This window comes from Prionailurus bengalensis, chromosome B3 (assembly GCF_016509475.1).
Source record: "Prionailurus bengalensis isolate Pbe53 chromosome B3, Fcat_Pben_1.1_paternal_pri, whole genome shotgun sequence".
In the NCBI taxonomy this organism is placed as follows: domain Eukaryota; kingdom Metazoa; phylum Chordata; class Mammalia; order Carnivora; family Felidae; genus Prionailurus; species Prionailurus bengalensis.
This window is the reverse complement of record NC_057355.1, coordinates 107,427,781-107,447,977: the sequence shown is the minus strand read 5'-3', so window position 1 is coordinate 107,447,977 and position 20,197 is coordinate 107,427,781. Positions and strand designations below refer to the sequence as shown.

The 20,197-nt window shown below is 38.2% G+C and overlaps 1 protein-coding gene across 4 annotated transcripts in view; it reads right to left on the bottom strand.

Moving 5' to 3' along the window:
* The window catches only part of LRRC9 (leucine rich repeat containing 9), a 119,766-nt gene extending 100,470 nt beyond the window's left edge, over positions 1-19,296 (bottom strand). For 2 of the 4 annotated variants that reach the window (XM_043556284.1, XM_043556286.1), the window contains exons 1-7: positions 18,165-19,295; positions 8,848-8,925; positions 8,374-8,592; positions 7,302-7,442; positions 6,682-6,745; positions 6,302-6,372; positions 1,643-1,825 (exon numbers count right to left, since the gene is read on the bottom strand). In XM_043556284.1, the coding sequence (XP_043412219.1) occupies positions 1,643-1,825; positions 6,302-6,372; positions 6,682-6,745; positions 7,302-7,442; positions 8,374-8,592; positions 8,848-8,895 (726 nt within the window). In that variant the 5' untranslated portion in view covers positions 8,896-8,925; positions 18,165-19,295. Of the gene's footprint in view, positions 1-1,642; positions 1,826-6,301; positions 6,373-6,681; positions 6,746-7,301; positions 7,443-8,373; positions 8,593-8,847; positions 8,926-18,164 lie in introns of all 4 variants that reach the window. The other 2 variants (XM_043556287.1, XM_043556285.1) reach the window with 2 other exon arrangements.
* Between the last annotated feature and the right edge of the window lie 901 nt (positions 19,297-20,197).

The window sequence follows — 20,197 nt, the reverse complement described above, 5'->3', positions numbered from 1 at the left end:
CCCCACCCCCCAATTCCTGTCTTCATCTCTTCTCTTCCTCTCACTTACTCAGCTCCACCCACACTAACCTCCTGTTCTTCAAATATGAGAGGCAGGCTCCTGCCTCAAATTCTTTGCATTTGCTGATCCCTGAAAAGCTTGCTCCCTTACTTCCTTCGGTCTCTGGCCAAGTGTTGCCTGAGGAATCCTCTCCCAATAATTCTATATACAATAACTAACACTTCTCCCTCTGCCCCTACCTATAATTCTGTTTCCTTCACCCTTGTTTTGTTTTTTTTCCATAGCATTTATCACTATCTGACATACTAGTTGTTTTCTTATTTAGTTTCTGAGTATCTGTCTTCTCTCATAAGAGTGTAAGCTCCAAGCAAGCAGAGATTTTGTCTGTTTTGGTCATTCTATATCTCTAGGACCTGAGGTGTGCCTGGAATGTAATAGGTATTAAATATTTGGTAGATAAGTTAATAAGCCAAGTAATTTCATTACCAGCTCACCTTTGAAGAAACTGACTAATGTAGAACTCTGCAGATGATAACAGAAATCTTAAAAAAATATGATTGTCACTGTGAAGTTTTCCCGTTATTTTTGACTTAATGGTGTTAGAGGAGACATTCTTCCCTGAATCTCCAAAGACTCTGAACATCTGCTAGTAGACAAGAACTCTAGCCCTTTGCTTGATATTGCAAGACAGTTCACTTTTCAGACTGGGATGGGAGAGAGGATAATCTCAGTTTTGGAAAAAAGAGAGGAGAGAATGGAAGCTAAGAATAAATCCTCAGGCTGGCAAGACAAGAGAAACAAGATAAATGGATAAAGGCATTCTTTATCTATGTTGACATGATGGATGAACCACAAGGAAAGAAGGGGAGGGCCTCATATGGGGACATCCATGTGCATCCACACTCTAGATACTCAAAACCTGTCTACTGGACGATTAACTGCACAAACGAATGTGGCTCACTGGACTGGAAGGAGAAGAACCATCATAATCTGGAAAGACTATTAATAAATATGGTGAATTCCTATGCACTCCATTCTGAAATTATAGGTCCTTTGGTGGCACATGAAAGGAGCCAGCCCCTTTACTGGGAGGTTCACCATCAGTGGCCGCCTAGGAATGGCTCTCTTCAAGATTTGAGAGATCTCCTAGATTCTGGCAGTGTGCATAGATATACTTCTAGAGAGCCCCAAATCATCTTAATTATATTAAAGTCTACCTAATTCCAGAATACTACCATCAACCATGGATATTTTCTAATTTTGATATGTATTCCATATGAGTATTCCAAACGAGAGGAGGTTACTTGTTTCATTACTACTTTACTTTGGCCTTATTAATTTTTATGTATATAGCACTAGTTCACTTCTTCTTAACACTGATGATCATTTTTCACATTTATTTCTTTTATAAATTCTAATGTTTTTCTCTTATTTTGCCTTCTAGTACTGTCAAGAACATTGAGATTCTAGTACTAATATTATTATTTATATATATTCATATGAAATATCCACCTCCTTGGGACAAAAGTAGAGTTGGTGACAAGAACTGACAAGATACTACTACCTACCATATGTGGACATAGCCAGAAAGAAGCAGTTAATTAAACTTAAGTCACAGATTTCTGATTAAAGATGCACTTACATCTGCCAGTTCCTTGATCTGTTTTGCTGACACATCAAACGTGTCAAGTCTTTGAAGGCTAGGCAAGTGATATAATACATGTGTGGAATAATTACACAGCAGACAAACTGGATTGGTTTTATATTGAGGATCATTCAGACATAAATCCTTTAAGTGACGCAGCCTGGTTAAGTTAGTGAGGTCCTAAAACAACAGCAATGATAATGTTCAATTAATTAATTGCAACTGTCCATTTCTTTTTTTATATACCCATTATATAATCTCTATATAAGAGATTTTAAGTAATTTTAAGTAATCTCTATACCCAACGTGGGGCTTGAACTCATAACCCTGAGATCAACAGTCTCATGATCCACTGACTAAGCCAGCCAGTCATCCCACAACTGACCATTTCTAAAGGGGCCATTTGAACACTTAAGATCACCCATAATTTAATGTAATGCATTTTAATATGTGCTTAAACATTTTAAAGTGATTTAGATGGATAAAATGTTTTTTTTCCTCTAGTGAAAAACATGTTAACTACATGAAGAATAGATAACAATAGTTAAATAACAGACTCTCTAAACTATGCATTTTAAAAATAAAAGACCAAAGAGTATTTACTAAATCATGTATTCCACCTGGAACCTTGGAGTCAGTCACTTGAGCACATATATTTTTTAAGATAACGTTGCCCCCTCCACGCAGCCCCTTTGCTAACTATTGCCCCTACTGTCCGCAGGTCTCCTGCTTCCTTCACCACCATTTCCCACCCTTACCACCCTAGGAAGGGTGCTTACCATTCTCCTGGACCTCCAGATCTGTTTTTCTCACCAAAGGCTAGGGGACACCTGTTCTATTATATGCAGCACTGAATTCCTGATTTTTAGGGCTTTTTGTTTGTTTTCTGTAAATGCCCTTTCTACCAGTTAATGGCAACTAAAACCTAGCTTTCTCCTGAGAGCCCCTTTTTCCTCACATTCAGTGGAGGGGAAGGGATAGATAATGCACTTCCAGGCCAATGTCTCTCCTGAACATATTTTACACTGAAGTTTAGGTCCTTGTTTACACCTTCCTTTATTTGGTACCTGGTCCCTGCTTAACTCTTCAGTCTTTCCTCTTCTACTGCAACTTTGACATTTCACGTTTTAGTTGTGCTGAGCAACTTGAAATTTCAGAATGTGCCAGACCCTACCTTATCTTTATACCTTCATTCGTGCTGCTGCCTTTGAGTGGATTGAACTTCATCCCAGATTTACCTCGTCTTAGCTGGGAGTCTTGTTTCATCCCCCAAGCTTGGGGTAGAGTCTCCTCCTACGAACTCTCTTAGCCACTGGGTTTACCTTTGTTATAGAATTTATCACAACTCTATTAATAACTTCTTATGCACACACAAGTCTATAAGCTAAGAGTCTATATGGGCTTTGGCCCTCAGTCTACAAGGTTAGAATGGTGATTGCATTTTTAAAGTGTTGAAAAAAAAACTAAGGAAGAATTCACGACAGAGGCCTGGTGTAGAAGGGTACTATGGTGGGGCTTGCCTTCAACAGATGTAATGCTAATTAGTAGATTCAGAATCAGAGTTAAAGGAAATCCAAAGCAAAAACCAGGAGGTACTAGTCCTAAAAATAAAGTACAAATGGAATGAGGAAGTAAGTAGTGAAGTCAGGCTGCTGGAGTCAAGAGTAAGACAGGGTCAGGTGACCAATGTGACTTGGTTCACTGGCTGGCCCTGAGGCTCTTACTGGGCTCATGGCAGAAGTGGGACTAAGCAGAGCTGCTCTGAAATGGAGATTTCTGGACAGAGTTGTGCAAAGAATTATTTGGTCAAATTCTGCAGGAGCAAGGAAGGTAAACCATTAGACTGTTCCAAGGAGAAAACACTGTCTGATTTCTGGGTGGCTATGTTGCCTTTGACCATCAGTCAGGGCTATGGTGGATAGGAACTTTGAAGTCTTACACAGGAACTTCCCCTAACCCCCACCTACACTCAAAAGTCAGATGACACTGGAGTCTACAAAAGCACAGAATCTCACTAAAAGTTAGGGTTGTGGTAGCTGGTATGGACAGAAAGTGGCACAGAAGTTATTCCATCACCACCAGGATAGTATCTTTTTAGGGTGGGTGGAAAGGTTAGAGATAAAAATTCAAGGTAATAGTGTTTCGAGAACATTCCTAATGTGAGAATAGTAAAAGTTGCTGTGAATCATGTTTCAATGTTTTTCTGAAAAATAGCCATTATTTTAGAGAACTGTTTAAGTTTTATCCCATATAATAAATTTTTACAATCCAAATTTGTATCCTCATTTTTTGATGAGATTGAAATAGAATAGGTTAATGTAATGAAAATGGTAGTAATAATAAAATAGCATATCTATTGAGTGCTTACTGTGTGCTAGTCATTATTCTAAAAGCTTTACATTATTATTTTGCTTGCACTTTATATTACCACAGTACAATGCTGCCTGTGGCTTGTGGCAGTGCTAGAAGTGACAGATCTTTCTATGTAGCTATGCTTTTTACCACCACACTTTTCTGGCTTTTCCACTAGCCAGAGTAAGATAAACTTCTACATGGCTTCTTGGTAGGACAATACCTTATCCTCACAGCACTGTGTGCTTATCTTCTTCAGCCTCAACTCATGATTCTCTCCCTCACTCTGTCCCAGCAACAGACTTCTAGTTTCTTGAATTTGCCATGCTCTTTCCACCATTTAGGTCCTTCACACTTTGCCTGGAATGCTCTTTCCCTAAGCACCTCATGTCTCGTTAGTCAGCTTAAAATGACCTCCCACAGGATTCTGAATTTATCTTTCGTAGCTCCCTCTGCTCTCTTCTGCTGATGTTGTTCAAATATACCCCTTGATTTCTTACCTCCATGTCTTCGTGCATAATGTTCTCCTCACCTTAGAATGCTTACCTCCCACTGCATGTATTTTTAATTTTTATTTATTTTTAGTAATCTCTATGCCCAGCATGGGGCTCAAACTCATGACTCCGAGATCAAGAGTCCCTCCCACTGTATTTGTAGAAGATCCTCCTCTAATGCTTACTGAAATTCTGTCAACCCCTTAGTGTTCATATCAATTATTTCCTCTTGACTCTGACCAATAAAATTTTGTTTAAACTTTTTATGTTTTTAAAATTTCTGGTTAAAGTGCTTATAACGCTCTGCCTCATTCTTATAGCTTTTTGGCATCTTATATTCTTCTCTGGGTAAAAGAATGTGTATTTTAATAATGATCCATTCAAAATTATTTCTATAGTAAATTTACTCATCTTTCTTCGTTACTGTCTAGAGGAAATGTTTGAATACGCACTTTCAATTTGACACCGTCAAAATTACAAATGCCATGTTTTCAGCCATATTATATCCCATAAACATTAAGTGTTTTTGTTTTCCTCTCTTCCATTCAAATGCTTTTTGAGATTTTACATGTCAACTACTGTTTTAAGCATTGTGAATACAGTGAACAAAACAGGCAAGCTTCCTGCACTCAGGCAGCTTGTATTCTTTCTAGGCAGGGATGTGGATAAGCACCAAGAAGAAAACACAGGGAGAGTGATAAGAGTGCTTCAGGTTAGGGAGGGAAGTAAGGTTGCTGTTATTTTACCTAAATTGGGCAGGAAAGAGGTCACTAAGAACATAACATCTTAACACAATCCTGAAAGAAATGAGGAGATGAGCCATGAAGATATTTGGGGGAAGAATACCCCAGCAAGTGCAAAGGCCCTAAGGTGACAGTGGTAGCTATATTCAAGGGCCAGTAAGGAGACCAGAGCAGCTGAAATGGAATAAACAAAAGGGAAACTGGGAGCAGCATCGTCAGAGACACAGTGTGGGAGAAGCAAGAGTGAGTTTTGAGTGGAAGAATTATTTGATCTCACATATTTTCTGAAGGAGCAAGCAGTGAAAGGGTAAACACAAGGGGACCTATTAGGAGGCTTTCCCCCCCAACCCCAAATGCAGGTTAGAGCTGATGGTTAGTAGAGATACAGGTGGTAAAAAATGGTCAGACTGGACATATTCTGAATAGAGCCAATAGAATTTGCTGATGGACTGGATATGGGTTATGAAGAAATAAGAGGAGTAAAAAACAATGACTCTAAGGGTTGTGGCTTAAGTTATTAGGAAAATGGAGATGCCATTTAGAGAGGTAGAGAAAGCTGCAGGAGAAGATGGTTCATTCGAGGGGAAATCAGTTTGAGTTAGGATAGGAGATGTCTATAGTTCTGGGGAGTTATTAGGGAAAGTAGAAATAGAGAGAGCTGTTAGAGAAAGTAGAAATTTAGGAGTAATAAATGAATAAAAGCTATTTAAAGTCATAAGATATGATGAGATTATTTAGAGAATGAACATAGGTAGCAATGAGAAAAGATCCTGGGACTAACCTGGAAGAGTCCATTTTTTAGATCCAGGAGAAGAAACACCAGTAAACTGAAGAGGTGCAGCCAGAAAGATCAGAGGAAAACAAAGGTAAGTAAATAGTGTTAGATTTAAAAGTGTCAGATCAGTATGGCTAACTTAATCAGCTGCCTGTAAAATTTCCAAGAGTATTGGGTAGTCCAAAATAATTAAATTGTTCCTTAAAAGGGAACTATTTAGTACATTTTCTGCAATAAGATGGTTCATGATCTAGGTTGGTAAATAAAAGTAGACTGTTCCACTTAAACATACCTTGAAAGAACATATTTGGTTACCAGAAAGGTTTAATCTTTCCAGTTGTTCATTGGGATCAAGACATCGACCTTTAATTTAAAAAACAAGATGAAAGAGAAATCAAATTTCTTATTTTACCTCCTGCTCATATCCTATAATATTTTTTAGTTATATATGATCATCATGGCTTGCATATAACTAAGTCTAACAATAACATTGTATAGTTAGTAATAACTGGTTAGTGGGTAATATTTTCACATCCTGTAATCACAGATTTAGAGATGCCTTGCAAACTATCATACAAAAGAGTCTAAAAACGAAATCTAAGAATGTACTTTTCATACTGATAAAAAATTATTGTAGCATTAGCTACATATTCCAAATGAAACAGTACATACCAATGCTGCTTATTAGATTTCCAGCAAGGTTGAGGTCATTTAAATTCTTCAAAGTTTGCAAGCCCTAAAAATTTAGACAATTATAGAATTTAGAAGAAGTTAGTAAAATATATACTTATAAATGATCTGATCTATCTGGTTGGTTCTCCAAGTGTTCTGAGCACTGGGTACTGTGTACCTCACAAACACAGAAGCTAAGTAGGTGTCTCAGTGAACCCATCTTTGTTTCCCTGGAATATGGAGAGAATTATTGGAGGAGGAGAGAAGGGGGAGGGGAGTGGAGAGGAAAAGAAGATGATGAGTAGGAAGAAAAACACATCACACAGAGTGTGTTTATAATCCTTGGCAAGTTACATATAATTTCTCTAAATCTCTATTTTTTTTAACCTTTGAAGAAGAAATAATACCTTACCTCCCAGGCTTGGTGGGAGGAACAAAGAAAACGATGTATATGAAGTTTCTACACATTATAAAATACTGTACACATGTTAGTTTTTCTTAACAATTATTAAACTAGTCACAAATATTCTGGTCCCTAACCATTATATTATTTAGGACATTGTGGTTAAAACTCCACAGGAACAATTGACTTTACATATAAATGACTGAAATTATCTTACCTCAATATTTTTAATTGTATTGTGGTTCAGCCAAAGAACTTCCAATCTGAATAATTTCTCTAAATTTTCTATCTTGGAAATTTTATTAAAATATAAATACAATTTTTCTAAATTTCTACATTCTTGAAGACCTCCAATTTTCTGTAAAAAAAAAAAAAGAGACTGAATAGTGTTAACTTCTGTTTTAGAATTAATCCTTTTAATAGAGTAGATTATAAGCACATTTTCTTTTAAAAATCACACTTTATTGAAAAACCTGTAGCCAGCAAAATGAACTAAACATTATAAAAGAAAAAAATACAGGGGTGCTTGGGTGGCTCAGTTGAGTTTGGCTCAGGTCATGATCCCAGGGCTGTGAGCTAGAGCCTTGCATCAATTGGGCTCCATGCTGAGGATGCAGCCTGCTTAACACTCTCTCCCTCAGCCTGTGAGACCATGACCCGAGCCAAAGTTGGACGCTCAACTGACTGGGCCACCAAGGTGCAGCCTTATGAAGTTTATAATAATTTTCTTAAAAATACCTTTACGTGCAGAATATTCGTTTCACATTTTTAAATATTATAAATAGTGCTATAACAAATAACTTCATGCATACCGTTGTTTTCTGCTGTTGAATTACTTCTCTAGGATAAGATCTTAGAACAAGGGATTTCTGACTCAAAAGGTATGCACCTTCCCTTGACTCATGATACATTCTGCAGTATTGCTTTTCAATACAGATGTTACAATTTTCATACAACCAATACTGACCAAGTGGACCAATTTACTACTAAGCAATACTGGGTATTATTTGATCTGATCTGATTACTAAAAAGTAGAGTATGTCTATTATTTCTATGTCTTTATTTCTATTTTCTCCTTTGTAGAAATCTATTTCTGTATTTTACCCATTTATCTGTTTAGTTTGTTTTGTTTTACAGGGTAAAGGGTTTTATTGTAATTCATCATGTATGCCCCGCCCTCATTCATCTGTTTTGATTTATGACTCATGCATGTATTTCAAGGAATTTTTTTTCCCAAAGCCAAAGAATTCAGCATATAATACTTCACCTAAGGTTGTGTTTACACTTACCTCTATGCAGCATTCGGCAATCCAAAGTTCTTTAAGCCGTAAACAAGTTTCTAGTCCTGATATTTCCTTTATATCTTGAGCAACAATGGTGAGACTCGTTAGATTAGGAAATAATGATAATCCAACTATACGGGGATATCCTGAGAAAAACATCTCCAGTTCTGAAATATCTGATCCTTCTTGTCCAACCATCTCGTAAGACAAACCATTGCATAAACACTGTTTCAAAAAAGAAATTGGGTTATTACCTATTAAAAGAAAATAATTTTGCCATTAGAAATTATAAATTGCCAATTGCACCAATGCCATTTTTGACTTTTACAAGAAGGAAAGTCATACCATGTAATGGTTTTTCTCTGTTCCCAAAGGCCATGGGGTAGACCAGAAAGGAGTATAAGCTCCAGAAAGGAGTATAAAAATGTTCAGTTAACATTCTTGCAAATGGAGTTGAAAATAAATTTGGCTTTGACTCACCAGTTCCTTAATTATTTCTTCTTGGTTTAGGTTTTCACATTCAATCATCTTCCATTAAAAATAAAGGTCATAATATATCTGTTAAGGAAAGTGAAAAGTTGAAATAAATAAATTCTAGAGTCATGTCACTCCCTTTCAACTAAGGGCTCTTTTAAAAAAAAAATTTTTTTAATGTTTTTATTTATTTTTGAGACAGAGAGAGACAGAACATGAGCAGGGGAGGGGCAGAGAGAGAGGGAGACACAGAATCCGAAGCAGGCTTCAGGCTCTGAGCTGTCAGCACAGAGCCCGAGGTGGGACTCGAACTCACAGACTGTGAGATCATGACCTGAGCCGAAGTCAGATGTTCAACCAACTGAGCACCCAGGCGCCCCTGAAAGGGATCTTAAAGCTACTGAAGTGAAACCACCCACATGTGGCCTGAAATTTTCACACAGTGTAATACCAAGTGTCTGTCTGGGCCCCAAGACTGTCCATTCCATCTCTAAAACTTTCTGTTAGAAAGTTCTTTTTTATTTTGAATTTAATTCTGTCTGTCCATAACTCCACTCCACTGTTATTCTACCTCCTGGGTTCAAATAAAACAAGTATTTTTCTTCCATACTTGACGAACACAGTCATCTCTCATCTACAACTTTACCTCGCTCCCCAGCTCATGTCTTTTAGTTTTCTCACTAGAGATATCCCTGTTTCTCTCCTTCGAACAGGCTCCAGTTTATCCTTCCTATTACACGGTTGTGTCCCAAACTGAACATAGCTCTCTAAGTGCACTAGGGAATAAAAGAAACCTCAGGAATTAGTGACATACCTGGCATGGGAATAAGTATTTATTAAAATGAATGAGCCAGTGTTTTCATTTTAGATGATATGAACTGCTTAATATCTAATAGCTACAATAAAATTTAACTCAGTTTTTTTGTAATTTTTAATCTATCTGTTATATTATTCTAGACACATACTGTTTTTAAAATATAGGAGTCTAGGTTTTAATATGATGACATGACAAAGCAAAAATGTAGATATGATATATATCATGATCCCACTTTTTACACTAATTCCCCCGCAGTTATGCATGTGTGTATGTCTGTGTGTGTATATGTATGTATATGTGTATATGTCTGTGTATATGTATATGTATGTATATGTATATAAATATACATATATATGTATATGTAGTTACGCATGTGTGTATGATTATGTAAGGATAAAACATATAAACATACAAAGTGGTTAACATGAGTTGTTAACATGCAGGTGAAAGCTGCGTGCAAGGTAACTAATATGAACAACTGAGTATGTCTATCTTTACATATAATAGGCGTGAGAGGTTGAACGGGGATAGATCTAGGCAAAACTGGAAAAGAAAAAAAAAACTTTTCAAAAGCATGTTTCAAAAGAATATATAAACTTACTTTCAAAAGTAAGACTATAATAAACCATTTATTCATTCTGTTAGTAGACTTTCGGACTGTCTCCAGTTTGGAGTTAAATTTTGCTTCCCTGAACATTTTTATCATAAGAGACATTAGTGCACATTTAGTCTGAGTTTATACCTAGAGGTGGAATGAGAAAGAAACTATTGTTGTATACAACATGGATGATTCCCACAAGCACAATATTGAGCAAAGGAAGACACACAAACACAGTGAGGTTCATAATATGTGGCTCTGTTCATATAAAATTTGAAAGCAAACCAATCTATGGTTTTAGCAGCAGTCCCAGATAGTGGTTACCTTTCAGGGGTGGGTGACTAGGAGGAGGCAAAGAAGGGCTCTGGAGTGCTGATGAAGATGTGTTTTGTGATCTGCATGCTGATTAAAGGAACACATTCACTTTGAGAAAATAAAATTAGATACCTAAGATTTTGTGTGATATCTATACAGATGTTATACTTAGAACAAAATTTTACTTAAATATGTATTTTAAAAGTATATGTCTACTTTCATTCATTCAATCATAATAATATACATGTACATAAATTTAAATTTTAAGAAAAATGAGTTGGTGACTTGAGTCCATGTATTTACCAACCTTCCCTCCCTAAATCCCACTAAAATGACTAGGGAAATGTGAAAATAAGAAAGGAATGTGTAACAATGCTAGGAAAGGGACATTGATTGTCAGAGATGTTCAGAAAGGTATTTTGTTGCTGTTATTGTTTTTATTTAAATTCCAATATTGTTAATGTACAGTGATATATTAGTTTCAGGTGCACAACGTAGTACTTCAACACTCTATACATTACACAGTGTTCATTGTGATAAGTGTATTCTTAATCCCTTTGACCTATTTCACCCATAACCCCACCCACCTCCCATCTGGTAACCATCCATTTGTTCTCTCTAGTTAAGAATCTGTTTTGTGGGGCACCTGGATGTCTCAGTTGGTTAAGCATCCAACTCTTGGTTTTGGCTCAGGTCATGATCTCACGGTTTGTGAATTCAAGTCCCCACATTGGGCTCTGTCCTGACAGTGCAGAGCCTGCTTGAGATTCCTTCTCTCCCTCTCTCTCTGCCCCTCCCTTGGTTGCTCACACTCTGTCTCTCTCAAAATAAATAAATAAACAAAAAAACGGAGTCTGTTTTCTGGTCTATCTCTCTCTTTTTCTTTGTTCCTTTGTTTAACTTCCACACGAGTGAAATCACAAGGCATTGTCTTTCTCTGACTAGCTATTTCTCTTAGCATTTTATACTCTCTCTATTCATCCATGTTGTTGCAAATGGCAAGATTTTGTTCTTCTTTATGGCGGAAAAATATTATATATATCTATATATATCTATATATATCTATATATCTATATATCTATATCTATCTATCTATCTATCTATCTATCTATCTATCTATCTATCTATATATCACCTCTTCTTTATCCATCCTTCCCTTCTATCAGTGCACACTTGGGCTGCTTCCACAGTTTGGCTATTGTAAGTAATGTTGCAATAAACACAAGGGTGCATATATCCCTTAAAATTAGTGTTTTTCAATTCTTTAGGTAAATATCCAGTAGTGCAACTACTGTATCACAGTGTAGTTCTATTTTTAATTTTTTGAAGAACCTCCCTACTGTTTTCCACAGTGGCTGCTTTGGTTTATATTCCCACCAACACTGCATGAGGATTCCTTTTTTTCCACATCCTCGCTGACATTTATTATTTCTTGAGTTTCTGATTTTAGCCATTCTGATAGGTGTGAAGTGATCTCATTGTGGTTTTTATTTACATTTCCCTGATGGTGAGTGATATTGAGCATCTTTTCATGTGCCTTTTGGCCACCTTGTATTTTTTCTTTGGAGAAATGTCTGTTCATGTCTTCTGCCCATTTTTTAATTGGGTTATTTGTGGTTTTTTTGTGTGTTAATATTTTAGATATTAACCCCTTATCAGATATGTCACTAGCAAGTATCTTCTCCCATTCAGTAGGTTCTCTTTTAGTTTTGTTGATTGTTTCTTTTGCTGTGCAGAAGCTTTTTATTTTGATGTAGTCCCAATAGTTTATTTTTGCTTTTGTTTCCCTTGCCTCAGAAGACATATCTAGAAAGATGTTACTATGATCAGTGTCAGAGAAATTACTGCCTGTGCTCTCTTCTAGGATTGTTATGGTTTCAGGTCTCACCTTTAGTTTTTTAATCCATTTTGAGTTTATTTTTATGTATGGTGTAAGAAAGTGGTCCAATTTCATTCTTTTGTATGTAGCTGTCCAGTTTTCCTAACACCATTTGTTGAAGAGACTTTTTCCCATTGCATATTCTTGCCTCCTTTGTTGAAGATTGACCATATAATTGTGGGCTTATTCCTGGGGTTTTTATTCTGTTCCATTGATCTATGTGTCTATTTTTGTACCTGTACCATACTGTTTTGATTGCTACAGCTTTGTAATATAGCTTGAAGTCGGAATTGTGATACCTCCAGTTTTGATTTTCTTTTTCAAGACTGCTTTGGCTATTTGGGGTCTTTTGTAGTTCCATATAAATTTTAGGAGTTTTTGTTCTAGTTTTGCCCAACATGCTGTTGGTATGTTGGTAGAGATTGCATTAAATGTGTAGATTGCTTTGGGTAGTATAAGCATTTTAACAATATTTATGGATTTAACAATCCATAAGCATGGAATATCCTTCCATTTCTTTCTGTCATCTTCAATTTATTTCATCAGTGTTTCATAGTTTTCAGAGTACAGGTCTTTCACCTCTTTGGTTAGTTTATTCTTGAGTATTTTATTAGCAAAGGGTCTTTTGAATGAAAATGAAGTAGATGGCATTAGTCTGAGAGAAAATCTCATTGGTATAAACCAGCCCAAAATTCAATGTACCAAGGAAAGAAGTTTTATAAAACTATCCGAAAAAATTCCCCAAACTCAGACCAGCAGTGATTGGGAAGATGGTAGCTGTAAGCCATCCAAGGGAACCAAATCAAAGGACTTTGAGATTTATATCAGGGTCTGTATTTGTACTCAGGCTTTGTAATCTGGAGACACAGTCTGACCATGCTGAGTTGAGAAGGGGAGGGGCCCCAGCTAGCATCACAAAGAAAATAAGAAAAATAAGAAAATTATTCTAATACACAGGAATCTCTACTAATTCATCACTTATTCATTAACATTTGTGTTGAGGAACTAATATCTACCAGTCAGAAAATGATAGGGGGTGGAGGAAAGAAAACATTTCTCTAGTAAGGTAGCATCTGGACAAAGAGGTGAAGGAAATGAGGGAGTGTGAGCTATGAGGAAATCTGGGGAAAATGCATCCATGCAGAGGGAAGAACACATGTAAAAAAAAAAAAGAACAGGATGAAAGAATAGTTGGCATGTTTGCAAAATAGCAAGGGAAATGATATGGCTGGAACACAGCTAGTGAAATAGAGACAGGTAGGATGTGACATCAGAAAGGTATTGCAGGGACAGATCATGTGCTGTCTTGTGATTTGTAGGCCCTTGTGAAGATTTTACATTTTAGTATTATGAGTAAGATGGAAATCTCTATGAGGATTTTGGGGGGGAGAGTAATATGAGCTGTCTTAAGTTTTGGGAAGGATCACCCGATCTACTCTGTTGAAAATAGACTGTAGGTGTCTACGGTAGAAGCAAGGAGACCAGTTAAGAAACACTTGTAATAACATGAGAGAGAGGATGGTGGTTGTGGTGGGGTGGAGGTAGTGGGGATGGTGAGAAGTAGTTAGATGATGGATCCATATTGAAGGTGATACCGATCTTTCCTTGCAACTGTCTCTTTAACCCATTCTTGCTCCCCCTCCCCCCCCCCCCCCCCATATATTACAGCATAGGCTGCAGGAGCAGCCAGGCAATGGAGCACTTAGCAAGGAGCAACTTTGAGAGGATTAGGTACTCTATCAGAGGCCCGTCCATAGATGTGGGCCACAGTCTTCCCTCCCTAGGCTTATTCAGATGCCATATTAAGTAAAGGAGAGCTTTGTACCACCACCCCTTCTCATCAGTAAAGAAATCCTTACATTCTGGTTTAATGTCTGTGAACACTAAAGGAAAGCCTGCCTTCCCACCACCACACAAGGAAAAAGCCTGTCCTCAGTACATCCAAAGTCACCAAATGGCAATTCCAGTTATCTAGTCCATGTCCAGGATGTCTATTCCAAAAGAAATTAATTGTTCCCTTTGTTATTTACTAAATTATCACATATATTTGAGCCTAATTTGGGACTTTCCAATCTGTGTTCTCCCTTAGCTCTATCTATTCCTATAATATTATCCTGTTTTAATTACTGTGATTTATATCAATTTCCATCATATTCTTTTTTAAAAATTTCTTGGCTACTTTTTCATTTATTTTTCCAAACAAAATTTATGTTTATTTTGTATTTAGTGTTTAAAAATTCACTTGGGTTTTTGAGATTCCAGTGTAAAGCTTAATTTAAAGAGAACTTCCATCTTTACAGTATTAGTCTTCTATTTATTCAAGGAGACTACTTTTTCTTGATAGAGAAAATACGTATATTTTGGATATCAGCCTTCCACTTCATCTTATTTTCTTTCATCAATGCCTTCATTTAGAAAAAATTCTGTTCTGGGGCGCCTGGGTGGCTCAGTTGGTTAAGTGTCCGACTTCAGCTCAGGTCATGATCTCGCGCTCCGCGAGTTCGAGCCCCGCGTCGGGCTATGGGCTGATGGCTCAGAGCCTGGAGCCTGCTTCCGATTCTGTGTCTCCCTCTCTCTCTGCCTCTCCCCCGTTCATGCTTTGTCTCTCTCTGTCTCAAAAATAAATAAACGTTAAAAAAATTTAAAAAAAAAAAGAAAAAATCTGTTCTAATCCAATATTAATTAGCAAAACAAAATTTAATTACAAAGCTTCCAATTCTATAATCTGAATAACTGCACTTGAATTATGAGGAGCCTGAACCTCTCTGGTACTTATAAGCCTCCTGTGCTTCCTCCAGTCATTAGTAGACCCAAGGCTTCCAGCTGAAACTTCTGATTTCATCAAGAGTTGATTCCTGTTGGCCAGCTTGTACCCACTCTCCTCCACTTTGGGGAAGTTCTTTTCAGGGCTTGACCATCTAAGAGACCACAGGTCTCCTCTAGTTCCTTCAGGGAACCGGGAGCCACCAGGAGCTTCTATAACTTTCACCCTTCCGATCTCAGATTGATCCAATCACCTCCCCTCTCCACTGTGAAGTGCTGCTGAAACATTTCATATAACCAGCACGGAGCTGAAGTCACTACAAATGCATGGCCTCTAGTTCAGCTGCCTCCGTCTTCAACAACAGACATTTTATATTTTCCTCTTCGACTTCCTCTCCTAGTGAGAGTAGAGCTAGACATACAGATGGGGGATTCATGACATAGGGACTATTCTAAACTTCTGCCACTCTTCTCAGGTTCTCCCTCCCACCCCTCCTCTGCAGATGATCTTGTCTCCCGTCTTCACAGAGAACAGTGATGACATCAGATTTACATTCCTTAAATTTCTTTTCCTCCTAAAAATGTATTTCTTTCCCTTCCTGACTCCCCTCTTAGTGACAGTATTCTTTCTCTTGTCCAAAATGTGTGTACTGATCCCATCCTCGTCAGTCTCTTTCAGAATACTATTCCGTCAAATTTCCCTCCTCCTCATTTATTCCCACCTTTTCTTCTCTGCAGTTTCTTTTCCCTCCATACATGAATGTTAGATCATTCCTGTCTTAAAAAAAAAGTCTTCCTATCTTGTATTCTATGAGTAGCTGGGTTTAGATATTTTCGCTGAAAAACTTCTAGATAGAGTAGTCATTAGCAACGCTTCACTACCTCCATTCAGTTCTTAACTCACTACAGTCTGACTGATGATATGTCAGGCCACAACCATTTCTTTTGCCAAGGTCAACAATAATCTTCTAATTGTCAAAGACACTTGCCATGTTTCAGCTCTCAATTTAACTTGACCTTGACATAGCGTTTGTCAATGTTGATAACTCCTTTCTTTAAGATTTCTTCTTTGGTTTGACATTTTCCCCGTGTCTTCTCTCTACTTGTTATATTTTTTAAAATTTTTATTTATTTATTTTGAGAGAGAGAGAGAGAGAGAGAGAGAGAGCGAGCAGGTAGGGGAAGGGCAGGGAGAGACACGGAGAGAGAGAGAAGCCCAAGCAGGGCGCGAACTCACGAACTGCGAGATCATGACCTGAGCCGAAGTCAGATGCTTAACCGACTGAGCCACCCACTTGCCCCTCTACTTGTTATTTCAAATCTACTTTTCGATCAATTGTTTCCTTCTTGGTGAAAATTACTAATTTTTATCTTCCTTTTTGCTGTGCAACTTCCTTCCTGTGCAAATCCAATTTCCAATAGGGAAAGCTACATCTGAATGTGTCACAGGCATCTTAAATTCAGTGCGTTCAAACCTGGAGTCATATTTTCCAGCCAGCTTTCTTCTCCTAGTGTATGCTTTCTCTTGGTAAATTGCACCATCTTTGTAATCATCCATATTAGAACCCTGGGACATATCCTTAACCACTCTTTTAGTCTTTCTTCCATATTCACTTGCTCATTAAATCCTTCTGAATATACCTCTTAAATGTCTATCATTTTCCCCCTCCTCTCCATCATATTTGCCTCTGCGTTAGTTCAGGCCTTTATCACTTCACCTTAATTGGATGCTCTCCTTACAGTCCTACATCCATCCCTCCAATCCACCTTCTACACTACTGTAACAGCCAACCTCCCAAAAGGTAAATCTATTTAGGCTACTCTCCTTGGAAGGTATTCATGGTATCCATGATCTGACCCCTGCCTGCTTGTCAAGCTCATCAACCACAAACTCCCAACACCTCAGAGTCTGGCCACAACTACAGTTCTCTGAATGGGCTGGGGCATTTCTGCATTTTGGCATATGCAGTCTTCCTTTCCTAAAATGCCTTTTTCCCTTGACTTTATGGCATACTCCATACATCCTTAAAAATTTAAATCAAGGGTCTTCTGTATGAAGACTTTAATTCTCTCTGGTAGTATTATAATCATTCTCTTCCTTGTTAAGGCCTGCATACTTTCTATTTATAGCACCTGTCCTACTCTACTGTGATGCTTGCAGGTCCTTCCTCCCTACCAGGTAACATGTTCACCGAAGGCAGGGTCAATGAACCTATCACTGTGCCTAGCACTTGCTTGGTGTTCCATAAAAGTTTGTTAAATGGTTTGAATTAATTGTCATGCTACAGGGTCCTATATGGTATAACTTGGAATATAATATAATAATATGTAAATATTTGCCATACAAGACCAGAGTATAATAATTAGAGTATAAAGCACCATGTTCTGTCTGCCATATGGTATAACTTGGAATATAATATAATAATATGTAAATATTTGCCATACAAGACCAGAGTATAATAATTAGAGTATAAAGCACCATGTTCTGTCTGCTGGGTAGGGTATTATTCTGAAAAATCAAGTTTCTTTTCTACAAACTAGAAGCCCTGTATGGTCAAATTGTCTCCTCCCTTGGGTATAAAGAGATCAGAATCCACCTGTTAGAACTGATGGGCCAAACAAACACCTTTCTGGCTCTAGGTGAGCAGTATCAAATTTGGCCAATAAGCACTTGATTCTCTCAGTTCTGTACCTTAACGTCTGCAGGAAAGGCTGCACAGGTGACTGTGAGCCACCTTCTCTTTTATTCTTCTCTTAACCTTTGCTCTGGTCACCCTGATGGCCTTCAGTAAAGACATGGAACTGTCTCATTATTACCATCTCCATTGCACCATTACGGGGGGTCCTTTGACCACAGTGTTTCTTCTCTCCCATCTTCCTCTCCGGGGCGGGCAGAGTTGCAGGAGGGAGAAGCAAAGACACCCGAAAGCCACAAGGTGAGCCACACTCACCTTATCCCAGAAAGAGGATGGATTCCAGGGCAATCCGAGACAGAGCAGAGTCCACTCCGATTTCCTAATCCCTATCTTGCAACAGCAGGCACGACACCCTCTCTAATCCAGGGCCTGGTGTGTATACGCGACCAGCTGCGGTTGCCTAGGAAACCTGCCCTCCGCCTCCAGCGACCTTGGAGTGGGGAGGGGGACATCAAGGGGTGGGAAAAGCAGCGGCCGAATCCGTTTCTGGATCACGTGGCGGCAACCTCCAGCCAATCAGCAGAGGTAGGGGTCCACCCGGAAGACCCCGCTGGTGCTGCTGGGAAATGGCGGGGAGCTTATTGCTCGCGGGTGTCATTGTGCCCGCGCGCATCTTTTCGCCTGCTGTCGCAGGATCGGAAGACCGGACCGGAGGCAACGAGTTGTGGGCATGATGGCAGAGACCTAGTCGTGTGGCTTCCTCCAGTCCCGGCTCTCTCCCATTGAAAGCCTTTAACCTTTGGGGCCTGGAAGGCCGGAGCCTTGCTGAACTGGAACCTTAAAAGTCATGTCGCTGTGATGTCATAAGGCGACCAGACAGCCAGGACACGTTCCGATCCCCCCTCCCGCTCCCGGCCTTGGCGTGGCCTCGGAGCCCCAAGAATGTAGCTGACCACTGCCTAAGCTGCAGAGCGCGGAACGAGCAGAATCGAAGGACGGAGAAGGCAAACAAACGCCCTGGTGCCTCTAGAGAGGAGATGGACCCTCCAAGGGTCTTCTTACGGTTCTTGGACCGGCTCTGGAGGGTCCTTTAAATATTCCAAAATGTTCAGGAGGCAAAACATATTTATAAAATAAAGTAGAACTTAAAGAGGGACAGGGAGGAACTTTTTTTTTAAAACGGTGAGCAGAAGGGCTGAGAAATGAATGCATTCAGTAAAAGGAAAATCAAAGGAACTGTAGCTGTCATTTCATTTTCTAGATCTGCCTGTCCCAATATGGGAGCCACTAGCCACAGCCACACGTGGCTCTTGAACACTTGAATTGAAGTGTACTATAAAATACACATTGTATTTTGAAGACTCAGTATTATTTTTGATATATCGGGTTAAATAAAAATGCGTTATTAAAATTTTACTTTTTAAAAAAGAGGCGATTAGAAATTTTTAAATAACACATGCGACTTCTATTATGTTTCTGTTGGACAGCGCTGCTGAATTTTTTGTGGTTCAGTTGGTTTGCATAGAATATTTATGACGTTCAGTTCAGGCAAAATAGTGCCTGTAGTGCTCTTTTCTGTCACCAGATGGCCGCCTCATTCAATAGACTAGTTTTAAACTTTCTCAAGAAAAATAGAAGTGCAGATTTTTAAAATGTCTCTTTCCGTTTATAACTATCAACAATTCAACATACTTGTGATGATTCAATTGTTTTTTTCTATATTGTTCACTCTAAACACGAACATGGAAAAAATAGACTAATTTTCCTTGTACATTTCTTATTTCACAGGAATTTGCTTACATTTGTCATTAATTGCTGAATTAAAAATAAATTAATTGAAGTGTTTGTGGCTTAAGGATTTGAAACAAATACCAGAGAAATCTGATTCAGATCTGTATGTTTAATATTATTTGAAAACCTAGTTTAACAATATTAGCTGCCTGAGCAAGTATTCATCTTAGGATATAAAGACTAGATAAGGATAGTTTAGGAATCTAAACTTTTAGATTAAAAATTGGGATCAGAAATCAAGAGGTGAACTTTATACATCAAGCTTCTCATTTTGGGAAATGCAGGTCTTTTGGATAAAGTACAGAGATTATCAAAGTACATTGTTAGAAATCTGTTGTGAATCTCCTGACCAGTAAAAGACTAAGAGAGAGCTAACACACAGTTTTCTTTATGTTATATAAACAAGTAATTTTAAGACTCAAGGATTTGGCCAGTCAACAACGGAATCAGAGTTCCTGTGTAGCTGTAGGCTAATAATCGTTGGTGATCTGCCAAACTAAAGCCTTTGTCCTGAGCAATTCTTAAAGGAAGAATTGCCTGTTGTTAACATATTCTAG